A 20,229-nucleotide genomic window follows, 5' to 3' on the forward strand; every position below is an offset into this window, starting at 1 on the left:
TCATTTTTTCGAGTCTCGTGAAGAGGAGGATTTGGCCCAGGGCTGAGTTGCTTTGCTTTGCATTTTCGAGAGAGATGGGCCCGTTTCTGCGGCTGGTGGCTGCCCCAAAGATGATGGACAGAGTTCTGATCGTTATGAGCTTTCTTGAGGAAGCACTGCTCTTTTCTGACTCCGGTGTGAGATCGTCGTCGGTGCGCGCTCTAGGTTCGTTGATAGGAGTTTCAGGTTGAGCGCGTCGGTGTAACTGAGGGAGAAACCTCAGAGAGTAAACGTCGAAATGTATGTGATCTGTGATATTGGCTGCGCGAGCAAGCGGCTCGAAAGCGCCTTTGAGAAATGGCACGGTGTCTTGGTGCAGTTGTCGGAGGGAAGTCCCTCTGTAACGTAGGTCTGATAGCGGGGGTAAATTAAAGGCTTCTACTGGCGTCTGACGTTCGCGTCATGCGGCGCCCGAACTTTTCTCTGAATGCGTCGGCGACGCAGGAGAAGCTAAGTAAGAATAAACTTCCTGGTTTCCTTGGTATAAAATCTGACGATTTGTAGGCATGAATGCTTCTCCATGAGAAGAATCATTGAGTTGCTGTGCCTGGCTCCAGCCATAACATCGTCACAGCATCGTCACAGCATCATAGATCGTGGCTCTGAGGTTCCTGCAAGTTGACGTTTGTCTGTCGGCTATTTCATTACTCTGTATAAATTGGATAGTTCACAGTCTGCTTGGATCCAGATCTCGTCGTCGTCGTCCATGTCAATGAATGCTGCACACTCCGGTTTCACCATGGTTTCCGACAATCCCTTCTCCTCCGCGAGGCTGTTGTCTACCGCTTGAGAGTGCCATGATTAAGGTATTATATAAACTTTTACTAAGAGTCTACTAAATCCCACCAAGTTGAGATTCCCCTCCACGATACTACGTTTGAACCAAGGTCGGCTGACCCATACGTCCCAATCCTCAGGTACTCTCTGAGGCAAGAGTCAGAAGGACAAGAACTGCATCTGTACTGTTTTGAAGCCTTTCCTACCCCCTCCAATTCTGTTGAGATTGTTCGACAACCTACTATGCTACCCAACTCTCATGTCAACAGGAGTGGATGCAATATGGTCCTTCCCTCAAGTCCCAACATGAGCCCTCTGTCCTTCCATAGAATGCTCACTTCCATCGAATGAGTTGCCGATCCACGCTAAGTGGTTAGCCCAGAAGTAAGGTAACATAACACCCCCTAAAGCTTCGCATCCATATCCTCATACTCGCTGATGTCTCTGACGGGCTTGGCTCCGGAACTGGCAGTGAGACGTGCTTTGTAAAGTCTAACATCAGTGATTTCCTCGGCCGTCTTCACAGCATCTCCAGGGGAGGACTCCTCATCGGCCTTCTTCTGAGCCTCTTCCTGTCGCTTATCAACCCCGTCAGCCTTGCCTTGAGCCTGCAGATGAATCGATAACCGTGCTCTCTGGCTGGAGGCAGGGTTGAGGCGCTGGTTGAAGAATTCGACGACCTTAGGTTTGGTCAGAAGCTTAATCTGTGCGGCATCGCGCTGGGCTGTGAAGAGGATTAGTAGATGTCCACCAGATAAAGCATGCCTTTTGTTAACTTACCAAGCTCGAAGTCTAAGTATTCGTTCGTGATCTGGGTCCAATGATGAGTGGACTCCTGTTCCAGGTTTCTGAGCGTCTCTAAACGCCGGACGATCAAACTTCGTTTGTGGCCCTCGAATTCAGTCTCACTCATCTTCTCCAGAGTGTCCGCATATCTCATGAGGAAGGCCTCGATACGCGAGTCAAGGAATTCTGGTGTCATTTCACTCTGGATGAGGAAGCGGAAGCCATACGTCGTCGAGAAGGCTCGAGGTCCACTGAAAACGACGTAACCGAGTTGCTCCTTCGTCCGGAGCTGATCAAAGGCTGGCTCATGGAACATCTGGTCCAGAAGTAGAGTCTTGGTTCGAACGTCGCGATCTTCTCTGCTACCAACATAAAACCAAGTCTCGACGCAGTGGTTGACATTAGCAGGATCCTTGAGGGTCCTTCTGAAGACGTAGTTGGAACCTTTGGGCAGAATGAGTGACCGTAGGATAGGCCACTGGGCCTTGGGCAAAACCCGCGGCTTCAGAATGGACTCGACCATGTCGGTTGCTTTAAGAGCGTCCTCCTTGTACATGTTACCGTGTACGTACACTTCGATGAAAACCTGGCCAAGCATCTGCTTCTGGAACAGCCTGACACCTTCCAATGTGACGCTTGAAAGCTCCGCTGCGAGCTCCTCTACCATGAAATCCCGTTTGGGGGCATTGAGCCAATTGGTGTAATCGCCAACCTGGTGGTAGGATGATTGCAGCTGCCAGTTGCTGTATCCTCGGATCAAGCGCTCCCTGACAATCTCAAAACGATCTTCCTTGATATCCAGGTCTCGCATTGTTGTGACGACTTGTTCCAAGAGCACAGGCAGCTTGTCATTATAGCCGTTGACATCCAAGAGCAGACCGCGCGAGTCGAGACTTACGTTATATTGTAGGCCAGCCAGCTCCGCGTCGTATGAGTACTCCTCGAGCGCATCACGGACCAGGTCAGTGAAAAGTCGAGCTTTGACATTATTCTCTGCCGAAGCATAGATAATTGGTGTCTTCAAGCTGACAATAACGTTGGCGCGGGGAACCCAGAAGGTATCATCCTTCTTCCACCATGTCCTGGCAATGCTATCATTACGAAGAACCCGGGGGTTCAGTGCCGGCTCGTCCACCTTCTTCTTCTCGACCTCGAGCTTGTTGGGAATGAACTGGTTTTTGTGAGGCAGGTGAAGAGCAGGCAGTCGATCCTTGGGAGAGACTGCAAACGCTTTCTTGCACTCCTCCATAAGACCTCTGGGGATCTTTTCATGTCGATATTCAGTTCCGTACCACTTTTCCTTCTGGTCCCAGTTGCCAGGATAGTTGCGTGATACAATGACCATGCGGAAGTTATCCGGGCGAATCGTGGCAAGGGCTTTCTCGATCTCATCAGGAGCAAATTCTCGGAGACGGCTGTGTCCACTGAGCAACCATTCCCGAGGAAGAGGCTTTTGCATAACCGAGCTGATTCGACTGGTAAAGCGACTGGCAGGCGTATTTTGCTTGAACTTGAAATCGACATCAGCCATTCCCTTCTGCTCTTGAAATATCCACTCCTGGGGTGGACTCTTACGCAGGAGAGCGATATACTGGAAAAAGATCTTGACGATTTTAGGGTAGTTCTTAAGACCCTCTTCCGTCAAGCGAACCTGTACATCGAAGATACCAGGAGTACCAGGGCAAACGGGGTAGGCACCGGCGCTTAGACCATTTGCCCAACCCTTGGACTTGATGTATGACATGATACTTCCAGGTCCCTCGTGTCCGATAAGATGGCTGAGATAGCGGCTAGGCTGAGTGGCAAACATGAACTCCTCGTCGATAAAGGGGAAGTATAGGTTAAGCTCTCGAGAGTCCATGACGGGCTTCGCAAAACATTGCATGCCGAGATCAGTCTCTCTGAAAGGTTGCTCACCAGGCCATCTGTTCGGTGATAGCTTCTTGTTCACGATAGGGGAGAACAGCTCAGCAACCCATTTCTGAAGTACATCGAGTGACTCTCTTCCTAGAACAACCAACTTCATGCGGTTTGCTGAATAGTGCTTGTCATGAAACTCGGTGAACTTGTCTCTCACATTAATTCCACGTGCTTCGGGGAGGGTCTTGAGAACCTCAAAATTGCCGGTTGAGAAGTGACAGAACGGGTGGTTAGGGTTGGATAGAGACTTTTCTAGCTGATGCAGCCTCCAGGTGTCATTTTGAAGATTCTTTTTGTTTTCTGAATCGACAGCCTTCAGCTCTCGATCCAAGGTCTCGGGAAGGAATAGCGGTTCAATGAAGAACTGGGCGAATCGGTCGAGAGCCTCGCGCAGAGGAGATGGGTTGGTATCGGAAGGTTCCCGGTCATTGCCCGGCTTGGCAGAGATATCGAAAAAGAAGTTCGTCGATGTTGGCCCTGTGTAAGCATTTGAGCTTCCTGAATTGGCGGAGAGATATTGGGCGTATTCGTTCTCAATCGGAAATTTCTTCGTGCCCATGAAGAGAAGCTGTTGACAAGTAGAAATGTTAGTCCATTGTCTGGTTGTATGACATCACAAATGTTGAATTGGGGCACTTGCATGTTCGACCGCATGGGCCATACCGGGGATATCAGACTCATCGCTGAAATTTCCCACATTGACATCCAGCGCAGCGCTGGCCTTATCGGTCTCGGGATCATGTACCAATAGAGCCTCGAGCTCGTTGTCCAGACGAATAACTCGGTAATCACGATCGTCAAGTGAAGGCTTCTCGAGAGAGTTGGTAACAAGCGTCACCGGTATGGGAGCACCACCCGTCGCTGCGGAGGCATCTTCGTCGTGTTGCGAGTGAGGCATTGCCGAAGCGGTGGTATCAAGGCACAGCTTCTCGATATTTGTTGGTGTGATGAAAGAGGTGAGTACAAGAACTAGGGAAAACTGAGATCGGCCAAACGTGTTTACCTATTCTTGAGACAAGATGTTGGCAAGGTCGAAGACACTTATACTCATGGTAACGGTTGGGCTGCGGGACGGGTAAATCAGTGCGAAGCTGGGGATGGACAACGCTGGTCCGACCGGAGGAATCCAGGCATGGAGAGGAAAGAGACAATAAGGCTATGGCAGGGGACCGAAAGATCTGCAGCCGTAGCCTGCAGTGACCCATCCTTCCTAGTGACAAAGGTGTAGAGTGAAGGCTGTGGGACACAAGTCTGTTCCACGTTCCCTCGGCGTCTGACTTCATGCAAGCGAGGTACCTCACTCCCATGCGGTGAGTGGTGCAGGGTGTTTGAGCAGATGCTTGTATCAAGAGTTGGTCATGCATGGCTACTGGCTGTCGTCGTTTGCTCGGTTAGAGGTCTCAGAGAAAAAGAAGAAGAAAAAGAAAAAAGGAACGAAACGCGGCTCAGAGTGGGGTGCGGAAATTACTCAACGCAAGCCATTGGCTATTACAATCGGGCTTTGTCTCAATTACTGTGTGCTTGCATGTCTTGCTCCTTTTTGAGACACAATCAGGGGCGGCTGGCGGGGATGCCCTGGCGAGCGCAGGATGAGCAAAACCTGGCTACTTCTGTTAGCGGAGTCAGGGGTGCAGCGTGTCTGGCCCCTGTCGAGAAGCAAGGGTGGCTATTGTCGCCTGTCAGAGCGAACCACCCTGAAAAGTGTCACATCTAAGCGAACCCTGTGCTCTCGATTTGGCCAACATGGGAGGAGGGCTCGCACTGTACCATCCACTGCAACCCATCCTGTGTGACTGCGGGTCTAGGGCTGAATTGGTAGGGCCGGGGAGAAGGACCTTGGTGGAGCACCTTGCTGATGATGCCTTGCTGCGTGGCAATTCAGATAACGCAGCGACACGGAAAGGTTGGTAAAAAGCGAGGGCGGGCGGAGGCGAGGTCCACAAAAGTCTTCCCGCCAGCAACGGCAAAACCAAGTATGTTTCTGGTAGGCAGGTCGGGAAACATGTTGACATCAATAGAATTAGCGCGACGGTCATCGCGATGTTTGGATCGGCCATCCTCACACAAAAATGGTCTTTCGGCTGTTTTGCGAACAGCCAGGTGTCTCGGTATTTGGTAGCGATCGCGATCAATCAACTAGCCTCTAATACATCTCCTGCGGAGCGCCTGTTAGATCGCCTTGTCAGAAGATAGTGAGATTCCTCTTGAAGACCGGTCCTTCTCAAGTCTCTGTCGTTTTATACTTGCCTGTTGGGGTGGAGGTGCAAAGGTCGTACTCGGCAAGCTGAACCACGACGCTGAACGATAGCTGTTGGATGTTCCGATACTGGCTCTCAAGTTTTATGACACAATGAGAAGTGAAATTGCATTCTGAGCTTCTGGACAACAGCCATTGATTTAAATACTTGTTGGCAAAGATGGAAGTCTGCCTTGCCGACTGCGCCTCGTCATAGCCACTTTGAAGACTGACCGAGACTGTGAACTCATCGAATAATGATTGGGTGAGGCACACAGAGTGACTGAGCCAACACGTGACTACAGTGTTCAGGGTAGCAATTTCTCCAAGATCTTCCTTCCCAACGACCGGCCGCAAATGAGCGTTGTCTGGTTGTTAAAAACCTGTTAGCCATTACATGATCGTTCTTTCTCCATAGACGTAATCCTGTGGTTACCATTCGTGGACTACTCTCCGACAGAGGCAGTACCCCTTTCGCGGCCAAACGTCTCATGCACCTCTAGGAGGAATTGCAAGCCGTAAAAATAAACTTGGGGCAGCTAACGCAGGTACAAACAACAAGGGGATCCCCCCACAATATAAGCTTCTACTAAAAGCTTCCACGCTTACTATTAAATCTTATATCGCAACGGAGCCTTTAGAGGTTTATTGCAAGAAAAGATCAAGTGTTATTGATACCTCCAGTCTCTATCGACAAACCACCTCAATGCAACATTCGAAAAAGTCTAGATACATGGTGGCAGCAGCATACCGAAGGGTTGTCGGCAACGACTGCACGTGCCCAGAATCTCGGCAATACATTCGCAGGTTCCTCATTATCTCCAATAATCCGACTTCGCCAAATATCATGTCATGAATCGAACAAGCTTCCCAAGATCCGAACCGATTGGCAAATCCCATGAAGGTCAACGCGCCAATGATATCGATATTAACAGTAAAGAATGCATCAATTTCGTCCTCTTTGGTTGCGATGCATTCCTTGCAGCCGCAGACAGTCTGGGTGCTGTACTTCTCAGGAATTTCCATCGGTTCGAGGCCAAGGGCCTGCTGAAGCTCAGGGAGAAGGAGAATGGCAGGCCGGAGTAGCTGAAGGCAAATCAAGATTGGATGTCTCTCAGGCACCACCTCCTCACTCATCAAGTCTCCCTGATGCTGAATGTTCTGAATCCACTCAAGAACTAGAGCAGCCCTGCGGGTGCGGTGTTCCAGGCGTGATGGTATGGACGGTATAGATTCGTCGGTCGGCATTGTCGTCTTGGGCTCTAAACTTTCATCCTCGCTATCATTCTCACTATCAATCATAGTCTCCGTGTCATCAGATGACTGTTCGGCTAATTCGTCGTCCACATTGCATGAAAAGATAGAAGACGGGCGTGGAGATGTCGTTGTCGACGACACAGGGGTCAATTCATGGCTTGACATTGCGCGTTGGTGAGGATCCGCCAACGAAGGTAGAGATGGAATGTGCTGGTTTGTCGATTCTATGGTGTTGATGGTTTTGGGCGTGGCAAACATCTATACCAAGACAGTGAAGCTAAAATCTCTGGTTCTTATACTCGACTGACATCCTTTATACCAGATGTATTGCAGCAGTCAGAGACCCCAGCACACAATATGCATGTCCTCCAGTCATGCCGCTCCCTCGGCGTCTAACCACTGGGATTAGTATGATATGTTTGGCCGTCGGATAAGGCTGGCGGCTTCTCACCTTTGTAGCGGATTGTTGGAAGTGAGATGAGAAGGAAATCTCTACAGCAGCCCCTGAAATGAGGGGCCTTCGTCACATTAACGCACATCCGTCGGACAGGATCAAATATCGAGAAGCTCATCTTGCGCTGGTATCAGTTACTTAAACTGTACTTTTTCACCATGGAGTAGTGATCAAACTCTTGTGGTTCTGATAGCAGACAGCTCTAGCTTACATGGTATGGCTCATATTCTGCACAGGGATGGCCATGTTGCGGCTGAAGAACATCGCCGTCGGCTCCGAGACCCGGAATGTGCGTCCCCTGAACGTTGCAATAGAAGTCCGCCAATAGCAACATCCGTAACCATGTGAATTATGGCGGTGAGGCTCTATATCCCTGTCGAAACAATTGTTGGGTATTCATACAAGGGACAACGCAGCATGTGATAATGCAAGCCATACTCGGCCAAAACGTATCAGAATAACCCAGACCAAAGGGAAGGTTAAAAATATTTTTTTTCCCTAGCAACTTGGAGTAGTTACATGCAGCACAGGGTTTCGAAGCGGCAGGAAAACCATAAATGATGGGTAGTGCTCGTTCCTAGCCGCCCCCAGTTTCCCTGTAATAGAGGCGAGAATTTGATATGTCACTTAGCTAACAGGTTGTCGCGTGTGGCTTTTCTACAATGGCACTATTAATATCATGAAAAGCTTGTTCTGTCTCGAGTATAATGTAAACGACAGTAGAAAGGGAAATGATGGACTTGCAGGGGAAAGTAATAAGGCAACGGGTCGAACGGCGCTTAATCTGCACTGTCGTCCCAGCTTCTGGGATGTCGAGTTAGGTTTGTTACATACATTGAGTGCGGATCTCGTTCATGAAGTCGTATCGACAGAGCCTCAAATTCTTTTGAGGCTCTAAATTGAGGGTTGTATTGGCCAACGGGTAGGGCCTTCGATCCACGCCCCACTCACTTTCCGGGTACCCGCATACCCTAAGCTAATTAAACTAATTCTATCAAATATACTTCCTTCTACTAAAACAGCAGTCTAAGACTTAGGCACCTCTGGTTATACATGTTACAGGTTGTAACCTTGACTGTTACTGCTATACTTCCTTGAGGCTGTTATGCGTTGCATATCGATTGGCAGTCAATGGCCTTTCATTCGATTGACAAGTCTGGCTATTGATACTAATTTCGCTCTAACTTCGGCGTTGTTCAGAGTTATTTAACGTGGTACCTCATGTTCTCTTTCCTAAGGACTTGAAAACAGGCCCCGGTATCGCTCTCTTCTGGTACCTGCCCTCATGGCCTGCGGCCCATGCCCTGTGGACGTCCCTCGAGAAATAATTTCGTCTGGCCCGATGCATCAGGTCTCTCTTCTGACGAATTTAGCGACATTCGTAGATGGATTCCCTTGAGTAAATGACGACAGAACCGAAATTAGTTCTCCGAAGAAAACCATAAGGAATGAGAGAAGCAACACATCTTTTAGTACTGTCTCTGCGTTACCATGTGTTGGTGCTATGTGAGTAAGCTCTGCTTCATCCATCAGGCAACGGAGTTGGCGAAGGAATTGGCGAGCTATGAGATAGTTTTAACAGAGCATTGTTCGGTCGAGACGGCTCAGCCTGGACGAGCGCCCAGCAACACACTAATAGTAAAGAATGCACTTTGATTAGAAATCAAGGAGACGGTCGGAACTAAGCTAGAAGTGTTACAGTGTGGCAGCATAGAAGGCTCAGACGGACGTGCTGATATCGGTAGTGTTGGACGCGATCAACGACATTGTCCCTCGAGCCCAGCCGTGACCTTTCGCCAAGAGGTAATGGACGGAGAACCTGACCCAACTACGACTAATGTACACGTATCGGCATAACCAGAAGCTGGCGACGAGAACGAGAGGTAGCAGACCTGGGCCAAAAGACCAGATAAGCGACGAAGTACTATCGCCATGGGATGAAGAAGGAGAAGAGATAATCCTGAAGTGCCTTGATGCACTTTATCCAGCCTGTTCCTGAAACCATCAACCTCTGATCGACAACATGCTCGACTAGAGCGCGTAGACACGCGTTATACAGCATTGCCTGCACGTACTCCATTTCCAATCCGCTCTGAGCCTGAAAATATTCTGTGATATATTTCCCACCGTGGGCCTTCCAGAAGTCTCGAGCTTGCAATACCGTCATCTCGTTAGTGTCCAAGTATGCTGAAGGACAGGATTGTGTTTCACGAAAGACCAGCTTGTATATGTGCTCCCAGCGTCGCTTGGTGGGCCATTGATGGTAGTCTCTCTTTTTCGGCGTGCTTTTCAATTCCCTTTGCTGGTAATCGTTGATGCCGTCTGGAATTATGACGGGCTCAGTTTTGCATTTTTTCTCCATGATATGGGTATCGCATTTCGCCACCGTTTCAAAGGTCTTTGAGCATCTTGGACAATATGGTGGCTGCTTGTGATGGCGTTGCATGTGCCTGATCACGCTCTGAACCGAACGAAGATCATGACGTGCAAGACAATCTCGATATTTCTCTGGATTTGAAGCATAGAAGGGGCATTTGAAGTGATCGAGTTCGTCAGGTGGCGCAGAGGACCGTGTAGCTTTTGAAAACTGTTGAAAGGCTTGAGATAAAATACGCTTCACGGCATCTTCAATCTTTTCATTGGTATAAAAGGCGGAGTCCCTAAGTTGACCCTCACAACAAGACTCATCTCCTGGAATGTCATCTTCCGAGCTAGAATAGTCGCCACTGGAACGCATAGATTCCTGAAGGCTTGAGGTTGGGTTTTCGGAAATGAGACCAGTCATGTCCGTAGCGAGAGATGATGCGGGGTATTGGAGTGTGAAAGATACCGAGCCGGCCTCAAAAAACAACACTGTAATCTTAGCGTTTGCGTCAGCGGATCAACGTTCTCCCAGAACAACGTAAGATAAGCCATTTGTTGGAATTTTTGACGTGTGACAAGGGATAAAGCGAGGCACACCGTATTCTGGTTGCGTGTCGCGTGGCGTTAATCTGCCTCGTACACAAAAGCGGGGTATGCGGCTCAGCTGATACCCCTTGTCTGTTAGTCCAGATGGGGAGGGTATTTACCCAGCAGTGAAATTGAGTGATAGGCGGCGGCTGATTATCTGAGGTACTTTCTTTACGTGCACGTGGACTTGATTCAGTGCTAGCCATGAGCCTTCTCAAAATGCCCATCGAGATTGTTTGTCTCCTCGTTGAGCTCCTCGACGTTGACGATGTGTCTAATATGGCATTGAGCTGCCGGTTTCTGAGTCACATCGTTCTCGATGAACGAATGTGCCGTCTTGCACTCATGGTTCGTTCGAACCTCTCGTCTTCGTGAGATGATTGCCGCTGACGACACCTTAGAAGGCACCGTATTCTGCAGAAGCGCAGGAGGCACATTCAACAAAGAACTTCCCGAGGGCGTTCCGGAAGCTTGCTAAGCGGCGAATGGCTGTTCGAGCAGCGGAGCCATGGATGGTTGCTATAGTGGCCATGGCAGATTGTTTCATCTATACGAATGGTCACTTGTGCTACACTGTTAATAGCAAGCATCTCCGTGTCCTCAACACCCTCGACAAGAAGCCTACATCTGAGTTAACAGTCGATGTTACACTGCTTCTCAAGGTCGCAGTGAGAGACTACGACCCTCAAAAAACGCACACCTTTGAGCCCCTTCACTATGCTGAGGGTATTCTCTCATGCCTCGCCACGCAAATTTTCCAAGATTTCACCACATGCAGCTGGCTCCTCATCTTCGAGCTAAGAGAATCCCCAAGATGGGTTGTTGTGAAAAGGCCAGATTCAAGATACCCGTCCTTTGTGCGCAATGACAAAAATTACCTATTCTGGGGTTCCAAATCACATGCCAGACTCGATGGGAGCTATAGATGGGGTCTTCATTGCCTCAATCTCCAGACTCGCAAGTGGGAAGACGTGCAGATGATTTTATGGGACTTTGACGAGGAAAATATAGGTTCTGACATCTGCTTCGAAATCTTTGATGGGCAGTTTTACTGTGCTGCCAACACGTTTAAAACAGAGGCTGACGATGGAATGCGCAATAACTTTTACCAGGTTGTGCGGTTTCCTGTGGACAATGCAGCCCATGGCAAGTGCGAGAAGCTTCTGATGCGCAATCTCTGGCGTCGCCATGACTCAGAGGGCGCTGTAGATGAGCGCTGGACTTCATTGCAGCTCAGTAAAGACGAGAAAACAGGGGAGCTGTTCATCGTTGAGACACGAAAGGAATGGTTTCCAGGAAACGCAGGCAGTCAGAGGACGTGCTACAAAAAGAGGCTTCAGTTTGGTCAACAGGAGGAAGATCCTCAGACAGAGCCTGTTTTTCCAACTCCGCCTGGGTCAACTATGGACAGCCTCGACGAAGAGGAATGGAGTAGCGAGAATCATACTGAAGAACGGTTAAGTGAGAATACTCACACTGGTGACGGTCCAACAGACGTAAAAGCCTACACCCTTCAAGACTGCTTTGTGCGTTCATATAATCCATCATGCGATGCTTTTATCGACCTCGTTTTCGAGGCCTACAACCATGAATCGACGTTGCAACTCAGAGTTCAGTCCAAGAAACAAGAACCTACAGTTAACATATGGCCGCAAGACCAAGAAACGTGCCGCCACGATAATGTCTTGGCTCAGCTCCAAGGTATCGTCAGCCCCATCCAGCCGATTACAGGAATCGAATGGTCTATGGATGAGCGGATCTTAGTGTATTCACCAGCTCATATGGCATCCGGCCAATTGAGGCCCCTCATCCTCATCTCATTCGATCCAGAGCTTGTTCTTCCAGGCTTTCCCAATTATCTAGCACAAACTCAAGATGCAAATGACCATTCCGATGCCGCTCCCCTTCTGGAAACCAGTGGCGGACCAAAAGGGATACCATGGTCATCGAACCAGGATATCGACGAGTCTGCCTCGCCAGGAGAAGGGAATCCAAAGGCATGTGCCAACTTTGTCAGATCACGCCCTTCACTTTACCAGACGATGAGTATGGGTAACGGCGATGCACATGGCTTTGATCTCTCATACCCACGTCGTTGATGATGAATCTGTGGGTGTTATTGCGGCCTCAAGCCTTTTGAATGACCTCAAGACCTTCAAAAGCCTTACTAAGGCTTGCCATGGAGCAGCGTAGTCCTCTTAAAATTGGTAGGTATAAGAAAACTGTAATTAATACAAAGTGTTATTATTGCTAGGTAATATCCTGCTTTGCTTCAACGGTCCCATCAGACCGGCCAGGATTGGGAGAACTCAAAATCTTCTAACGCTTTATCTTCTTAAGACTGCTCTCTATTAATTGGCGAGCTCGGGGAGTATATTGAAGAATGGAATAAATGTGGATGTAACCCTGAGCATTCGGGCTCGATTGGCCCCTCTCAACAATGGTTCAGTATCCAGAACAACACACTATCATGCCACATCTGAGAGGCATACTTTCGTGGGGTAGCAAGACTTGAAACTTCAAATTAAAATAAAAAGAATATGTGACATTCTGACTTTGATAACAATGGTCATACTATTACTGCTGGAGTTTGCAACGACGAGAAAATTTGTAGAGAGTGGTAGAAAGGAGTGAAATACTGTACTGCGCGCTCATCACCGTCCTAAGAGACGTCCTAGACCATCTCATTTCGGTTCAAGCCGGTTGACAAGTGCTTGTTGCGCGAATCAGTGGGTGAGCGCAAAGCGTCTGGGTTGAATGACACTGGTGGAGGGGACTTCATCTGTCGAGGCATGGGAATTCTCTCGTAGGGAGCCTCGAAAGGAGGAGATCGGACACACTCCTTCGACTGCCGCTGGCAGATCGGAATCGCTCAGTAGCCTTGTGAATACGGCCTAAGATACTGCTAATATCGTCAGTGCTTCGATCTCGGCTATGGCCCTTGTGGGAAGCTAGAGCCGGAGGGCTGGCCTCTGAAACTTGGTTATTACTAGCTGGCAAGTCATCATCCATGACAATCTCGACCATATCCGATGCAACAGCACCTGCCTGATGATGTTGCCGGATGTGTTGAAGAGGGGCAGGAGACGGTGAAGGTGGTGACGCCAAATGTCTGAGTCCCTTGAGAATTGGAGGCCCTGAAGGAGAGCGAGGGGGCATGGCGTACTCGTGAGAACGTCGTCGCTCACCTGTGGCAACTGCGCTGGCCAGGATCATCGGGAATTGGGGGCGACATGCTGTGAGGAATAAGAGGTCGCGCTGGTTGCAGGTAGACCGTCGATGGCAGCAGAGTGAGACTAGGCCTAGCGACTGGCTCCTGTCTCTCAGGCGACCGTTGAGGCGAGGTTTCTGGAGACTATCTCTGAGAAAAACCGGCTGGAATCGTGCGCACCCCGGGGCCGGGGTGCTTCCTGGTTGATCATGGTTGCCCTCAGTGATAAGCCTCATAACCTTTGGAGTTACTAAAAGTCCAATCACAGGGCCATTACGGGCGTAGATGCTCCTTTGAGGTGGCACAGTAGCACTGCGCGGAGGGATATCGTCAGTCAGAGGCTTAGGCTCAGCTGTCTTAACCATGATCGCAAGAGCGGGAGAGAACTCGTTAGGATTGGGAATAGAAGGTGTCTGAGCACGTTCGGCCAGAGACCTTCGGCGCTCCTCGAGTTCTCGGGCAGCCTGTTCTTTCTTGCGCTGTCGCTCATCCTTCATTTGCTTGAGATCACCAGCATGTTCAGTTGTGTTGTTTATATTGCGCAGTTGTGCTGGGTGAAAGTATATTTTATGAAACTTGGTTTTTTTTTTCTATTATTGAGATGAGAGTTCTTCTCGGGTTTATATCTCTAGATGATTTCATCTAGAGCTATGAACTTTAAATCTAGGACTTTCAGACTAACAGTCTGAATCCTGAAGATAAGGGGGATTCCCGGATTTTCCAACAAGTTGAAGCAGCTCTGCCGCGAACAGAGATAGACCTGTCCAAGTTTGCAACTTCAGAGTTAGCTCTGCATCTATGCTCCGAAGCATCTTGCTTGCTCAATGCTGGTGAGTTAAGACCCCGGCTACCTCTGCGGCTATGCTTGTTTCTGAACTCCTTCTGGGCAGCCATGGCTGCTCTGTAGTCCTCTTCATCCTCAGAGCCTTAGTAATGGTAGATAGCAGCACTCAGAGGCAGGGGTGAAGGAGGAGAACGCTGTACAGAACCCTCTCGACCTTGACTCCGGCCACGGAGTGTGAGAGTTGTGGGGGCAAGAGCAACCTTCTAAACTCCTACAACAGCTTCCATAGCTTAAATTTCGGCTCTTTGGCTTCACAGTTGATCTGCTGACCTTGCACGCTGCGATTGGCCCGCCAATTTGGCTATGTCACAGAGTTCTTAAGTTCAGCAAGTCCTCGGGAGACATGAGAATTGGTGGAGATGATCGCTTCTCCTTGGACCAATTGCAAGCACTTACATGGCCACGTTCCTCAGAAGGTTCTCGAGAGCGAGCAGTTTGTTCCCGACTTCCAGGTCGACTGCGCGGAGCATCCCGAGTTCTTGACTGGCTACGTTGGCGGCTGCGCTGCCTCTTGGAGTAGTGGCTGGCAGCGTCCAGGCTATGGATGTAATCTTCTCGGTTTCGCACAGCTTGATGACGAAGACTTCGTCCAGCGCTCGACGCAGAAGTGACAGAGCTCGCCACGGAGGCAGGTCCTCGGCGGCGAGTTGGCCAGCGGTAGCGGGTAGAAGAAGTAACAGACTGCTCTGGAGATGTAATGTTTTCGTGGGCAGGTCCAGGCCGTAGCTGTAAATCCACACCCACAGGAATGCGGCCACAAGAACCATTGCGGTGGTTGCGAGATGCCTGTTGCGCCTTCAACATGGTGGCTTGGTCAGGTGGTGGGAAATCTCCATCACTTGGTTGGACAACGCGCTGAGCATGCTCTCGCATCATCATTGGGCTTGCGGTAGCAGCGCGTTGCAATGCGGTGCCGATCATCATGTTGTCATTGCCAGATGGTATTCGAGCATGGCCTGATCGAGGCTCGTAGTCGTAAGGAACAGCAGAGAGCTCAGCTGACCGAAGTGCATCTCTGTTGAGGTCTGATGGAATCTCACCAATGGACGGTAGACGTCCGCGTCCTCGAGCAGAGACAGGGGTGTTGAATCTGCTGTTGTTTGAAGGGCGGAGGAACGCTGTCGTGGCCTCGTTGTTAGAGGCATGCGAGAAGGCGGGTGAGCCGGCAGAGTCAGCGATAGGAGTAACACCGGCGGCAATAGGAGTTTGGCCACCGTCATCTGCAAAGAACTTAGACTTCTGAGCTTGATCACCAAACGAGGTGATCAGCTTGAGCGCAGACGTCTTTGCGATGCTGCGTTGGGGCCCACGTTGAACGCCGGGAGGTGAGACAGGTGGGCTCAGGGTCTCAGGGATACTAGGGGTCCTGGTCTCGAAATTGAGCTGTGCGGCGGATGGAGAAGTCCAGGGCTCAGTAGGCTTCTGGTCAGTGCAAGCAAAGCATCGAATCGCCAGCTGGTGCTGACCATGCTGAACCGCCCACTCTCCCCACTTTCTAATGATAGCAACTTGGCGCTCCCAAACACTAGGGGCTGAGAGACATGTGAGGATCAGTGCCTCCATGTAGCGCTTGTGAGAGATATAAACCTCAATAGCGCCATTGTGGTCACCCATGCCAAGCATGATCGTGACTGCCGCATGCACGTCGCCAGCGTCCAGTAGGCGCTGAACATATATATGGCCAAGCTTCTGTTGCGACGCATGGCCGCCGATTCCACTCAAAGCCAACAACATCCAGTCGGAAGTAGTCATGTTCTCAAATTTTGCGTTTATGATACTGGGATCAATATCCCCTAGCCACTTAGCCAAAAGAATACGACCCGCAGATCCTTGGGGATGCCTGCTCATCTCTTCTCTGATCAGGTCTTCAACCTCTTTGTTCCACCCGAAGATGGTGTTGAGCATTTGGCGGCGCAGGTCGTCATTAGTAAGACTAGTACGGTTGGCGCCCATAGCATGCTTGTAGGGAATATCACTAAGACGTGCCCGGGTAAACTTGAAGAGGTCGTGAACCTTGTTGTCGTCGGGGCTACGGAGAACGTCATTGCACAGGGGAGAAGGTCTTCGTCGTGAACGGCTTGAAGTTATGAAGTGTATACTTGTACTACCAAGAGAGTTCCCAATGGAATAAGTGTCCAAATCTCTCGTGTTACCATGAGCACTATTGCCAATAGGTGACGACCTGATCGAGGTTCCAGCCGATATGTAGGTATTTTCTGACAGTCCTCTTGACCTCATAGATCCGGGATATCTGCCAGGGGTTTGAGACGAACCAGCTGAGGACTTCGACAAGGAAGAGAGTCCATTTTGGCTTGATGCAGGGCTGGCTGATTCGTAAGGCTCATTGCCAGAGTCGTAAGCTTGGCGTCTAGCCAGACGAGCAAATGGCGACAGGTGATCCTCATCACTTTCGGAGATGTTCATGTCCAGAGGAATAGAGCTCGTCTCAGACTTGGGGGCGATAGTGGTAGCCGAGGTCGCTGATCGATCACGAGTTTCTTCTGATACTGGAGGTGAGGTGGGCAAAATGTTTGCTGGGTGTTGGACATTGGCGACCATGATGGACGGGGAGTTCAGGTCGAACTGCTGCACGGTGTTCTTGGAACCAAGGGTGAACAACGTGGCACCTGGGCCATAGACGGCGAGGCCGCGAACAAGGTCGAGAGTTGGGATGGGATCATGAGTGACGAGCTTTGTTCTAACATCCCAAGACCACGTTTGCCTGTGCATATGTTAGTTGATGATAGGGGTCATGCAGCCAAGCGCGCGCGTAGCCTAGGGGTTTTTATGGCGGTGGCAAGCTGCAAACTTACGAGTCGGAATACTGAATTATGCGACCATTCTTGGACCAGCCCATCCAGTTGGGTCCGTCCATGGAGATCTTAGCCTTCCTAAGGTTTCGAACCACTTTTGCAGGATCATCAGCGCTGTACTTCTTTGTCACCCCCCAGACTCTCAAGTCACCGTCACGCATCAGGACGGCAAGCATCTCGGACTTTTGCCGATACGAAGAAGCATGCCATGCGAGGTTGACGATGGGTGACGGTCCTCTGGAAGTGGTAAGATTGTGCAAGATAGTAAAGCGTGGCTGCAGGGTCGCAACAAATAGAGAGCCATTTTGATAACTAAGATCGTGTTAACGAGACTCAGGGAAAGATGTATGAGAACTTACCCAATAGCAAATGTTCTACAATCAGCTGATGGTGCCAATGCAGTTACAGCAATCTGGTCAATAGTCCTTGAAGAAACATATTCAGATGTTGAAGGCTCAAACATGATAATACTACCTTTTGTGTTGCCTGAAAATCGTCAGTTAATCGTGGGAAACTTATTCAACGACTTACCAAAAGCCACATTGCCATTTTTCATCCACGCTGCAACAGTCAATTGATCATAACAGGCAAATTGAGAGATCTCATCGCCTGTCATTAAATCCCATACAATTGCTGTTTGACCGGCATCGTAACTGACAACAAATCGACCACCGCCGGCTTCACTCTGATTATCGACTGCCAATAAGTGAACCTCGGCTGCGTGTCGCGAAAATATTCGTTCAATGGTGAGAGTATCATGGTGACAGCACAAAACGAATGAGCCCTGGGCGTACAGAAACATAGACGCAGTGGCGGCGCAGGGGTCAAAGTGCTTTGAATTGGTGACATGAGGTATCGTGGTGCTGTCTGGGACCTGTGACGTCTTGCGCATTGTTGTAGCCCTTTCGCTGCTAAAAATTGTTCATACGGTGCGATTCCGCGACGAACCGGCCACGCGGAGGAAGTGATGGGCCTTTTGAGAGCCCGAGGATGGTCGGCCGATTGAAGTGCCGGAATTTATGTATCTCCGTGGCACGTTTCACAAAGTTTGAATCGGAATTCCCTGGCGGGGTTCGGGGCAACAAGATAGTTATCCTGGAAAAGATTGTGTAAGATGGTAGAACTGAGGAATTCTGGGAGTGAAAGGCGACGCACTGGGCATCGAGTCTTACCGATTTTGCCGGAGTTACCGCTTATATGATGGACCATCTACCGTGAGCTAGGCGTCACAGCTTCAAGCTTGGCAACCATCAGGCTCACATCAGCGGTCAAGATATTGGGCGATGCCGGGTCAAGGAACAAGGACGGACGGCGGACAAGAAACCCGAGCGGTAACAATATGGCATCTTCATGAAAGATTACCCTATCGGCAATGCGGCTAACAGAAGGCGGAGCGGATGATCGCCATGAAATCAAGACTCCGCTAGTCTATTGCGCTAACAGGGGATCGGATGGTGCTGTACGGGGTAGGTATCGTGACGTGACTGGATCGGATGAGGAGGTGTAGGTAGCCGTCGACAAGGGAGAGCAGGTGAATGGAACATGCCAGGCCTTCAAATCTCTATCGGAGCCACAGAGGGCAGGCAGGTGATTGTCGACAAATCGCGTTTGGTGTCATTATTCCCAAGCTAAAATGGACAGCCGTTGGACGGACATATGAACAAGGGTGTAAATCCAGACCAATATTCAGCTGAGGGGACTTAGAGCACATTGTGATGGCGTTTGAGGGCTGGTTCTGGCGGAGAGAATCGTCGCTAAAGTTATTGCGATTGAGAGCGCTCTCACCATTGCCTTTTAGGTGAGCATATGTGATGCTTGGTAGGTCCGGAGACGGTCCGAGTGTAGATAAGTTAGCGTAGTGACAAGCAGGAAAGTGAAGCGCTTGCACACCGGTGGATCACCTTCCAAGAGGCAATCACCCCCGCCTGCCCGAGAGTCCTTTTGGCAACATCTGCAATCAGAAACAGATACCGTGCCTTGGCCTTGGTGGAAACGTCGAATGTTGAGACCAGCCGCCCCCCCACGATGCACCGCAAACGCCAATGCCCAGCGGCAGACCCATTTTTTTCGCAAGGCAAGTCGATCTTTCATGACTTAGCTATCCTTTACAGGGCCCCCAACATCTTCTGTGACCTTCAGTATCGGAACATATTCCATGGCCCTGGTCAACATCCACCGCTAGACGTTATCACGTGTGGGCCCCTGATCCCTGACATGGCAATGCTTCCACTCCATTTGTCTACACAAGACATCGAGGGACGTTTTTCCAATAACGCTCGAGTGCCTGCATGCCGATAAACTTGGCAGCCGAAGCCATGCATCTTTCTACAACAGCAGGGAAGAACTGGCGCAGTAAACTACGACTTATGGGCTCGGTAATAGGTTTCCCGCCAAATTTCCTTACTTGGGCATGTAAAAGTTTAAGATGATCAAGTAGATGCTTGTCTTTCAGTCTACGTGGTCTCCAGATAATGAATGTCTTTCTCCCCCGCCATCCCTGTCGTCACTCGCCCTGTCCATCCAAGCGAGCTGCTTGCCCGTGATCTCTGTGAGCGCGAAGAAAGGCACCCCGCTGGTAATTTCCCTTTGTAGGATGGGTAAGGCCCTGTTCGGCCTGTTATGTCATTTGCACTATATTTGTTAGCGCAGTCATTGTCTTTTGCACTACGCCATGCCCGCTGTCTACCACGTGGGGAATGGGAGAATACCGACCGAAAAGCATTTTGGAAAGAACGTCAGAGGGATATGGAACAAACAGTCAAGCTAGCAGCGTTGACACTTCTGCCCATCTCTATAAAGATTTATCTCTACTCTTTAGCTATGCGTAAGTGTCTCAAACTACGCATGAGCGTATGAAACGTTGCGATCTGAAACCTTAGCGTTGTTGCTTACATGCTATTGAATTTGATACGCGTAGGTTGCTATATGCCTGAGTGTAAC

General features: G+C 49.9%; 6 protein-coding genes across 6 annotated transcripts; 1 reads left to right on the forward strand and 5 right to left on the reverse strand.

The window, feature by feature from the left end:
• Window positions 1-834: 834 nt before the first annotated feature.
• BKA55DRAFT_211018 (Metalloenzyme, LuxS/M16 peptidase-like protein) lies at window positions 835-4,726 on the reverse strand. Its single transcript, XM_046185154.1, has 3 exons — window positions 4,163-4,726; window positions 1,597-4,090; window positions 835-1,540 (listed from the first exon to the last, which is right to left on the reverse strand). The coding sequence occupies exons 1-3, from the start codon at window positions 4,418-4,420 to the stop codon at window positions 1,221-1,223; spliced, it is 3,072 nt and encodes a 1,023-aa protein (XP_046042805.1). The 5' UTR covers window positions 4,421-4,726; the 3' UTR covers window positions 835-1,220.
• Window positions 4,727-4,979: 253 nt separating this feature from the next.
• On the reverse strand, window positions 4,980-5,878 carry BKA55DRAFT_211026 (uncharacterized protein). The gene is made up of 3 exons (XM_046185155.1): window positions 5,770-5,878; window positions 5,285-5,677; window positions 4,980-5,126 (listed from the first exon to the last, which is right to left on the reverse strand). The coding sequence occupies exons 2-3, from the start codon at window positions 5,577-5,579 to the stop codon at window positions 5,074-5,076; spliced, it is 348 nt and encodes a 115-aa protein (XP_046042806.1). The 5' UTR covers window positions 5,580-5,677; window positions 5,770-5,878; the 3' UTR covers window positions 4,980-5,073.
• Window positions 5,879-6,475: 597 nt separating this feature from the next.
• On the reverse strand, window positions 6,476-7,141 carry BKA55DRAFT_488030 (uncharacterized protein; the record flags this gene model as incomplete). Its single annotated transcript, XM_046186238.1, has 1 exon — window positions 6,476-7,141. A coding segment is annotated over one exon (666 nt), but the record flags the coding sequence as incomplete, so codon positions are not given.
• A 535-nt stretch (window positions 7,142-7,676) lies between these two features.
• Window positions 7,677-9,915, reverse strand: BKA55DRAFT_599084 (uncharacterized protein; the record flags this gene model as incomplete). Its single annotated transcript, XM_046196343.1, has 2 exons — window positions 7,677-7,767; window positions 9,545-9,915. 2 exons carry the CDS (start codon window positions 9,913-9,915, stop codon window positions 7,677-7,679), a joined length of 462 nt encoding a protein of 153 aa, XP_046042808.1.
• A 498-nt stretch (window positions 9,916-10,413) lies between these two features.
• On the forward strand, window positions 10,414-12,968 carry BKA55DRAFT_583957 (uncharacterized protein). Its single transcript, XM_046194257.1, has 2 exons — window positions 10,414-10,769; window positions 10,823-12,968. The coding sequence occupies exons 1-2, from the start codon at window positions 10,626-10,628 to the stop codon at window positions 12,518-12,520; spliced, it is 1,842 nt and encodes a 613-aa protein (XP_046042809.1). The 5' UTR covers window positions 10,414-10,625; the 3' UTR covers window positions 12,521-12,968.
• Window positions 12,969-13,095: 127 nt separating this feature from the next.
• Window positions 13,096-19,446, reverse strand: BKA55DRAFT_599086 (uncharacterized protein; the record flags this gene model as incomplete). Its single annotated transcript, XM_046196344.1, has 9 exons — window positions 13,096-13,292; window positions 13,325-13,623; window positions 13,813-14,182; window positions 14,358-14,533; window positions 15,159-17,198; window positions 17,290-17,601; window positions 17,649-17,775; window positions 17,821-18,121; window positions 19,423-19,446. The coding sequence occupies 9 exons, from the start codon at window positions 19,444-19,446 to the stop codon at window positions 13,096-13,098; spliced, it is 3,846 nt and encodes a 1,281-aa protein (XP_046042810.1).
• Between the last annotated feature and the right edge of the window lie 783 nt (window positions 19,447-20,229).

This window comes from Fusarium redolens (assembly GCF_020744475.1).
Source record: "Fusarium redolens strain MPI-CAGE-AT-0023 chromosome Unknown BKA55scaffold_24, whole genome shotgun sequence".
NCBI classification, from domain to species: Eukaryota; Fungi; Ascomycota; class Sordariomycetes; order Hypocreales; family Nectriaceae; genus Fusarium; species Fusarium redolens.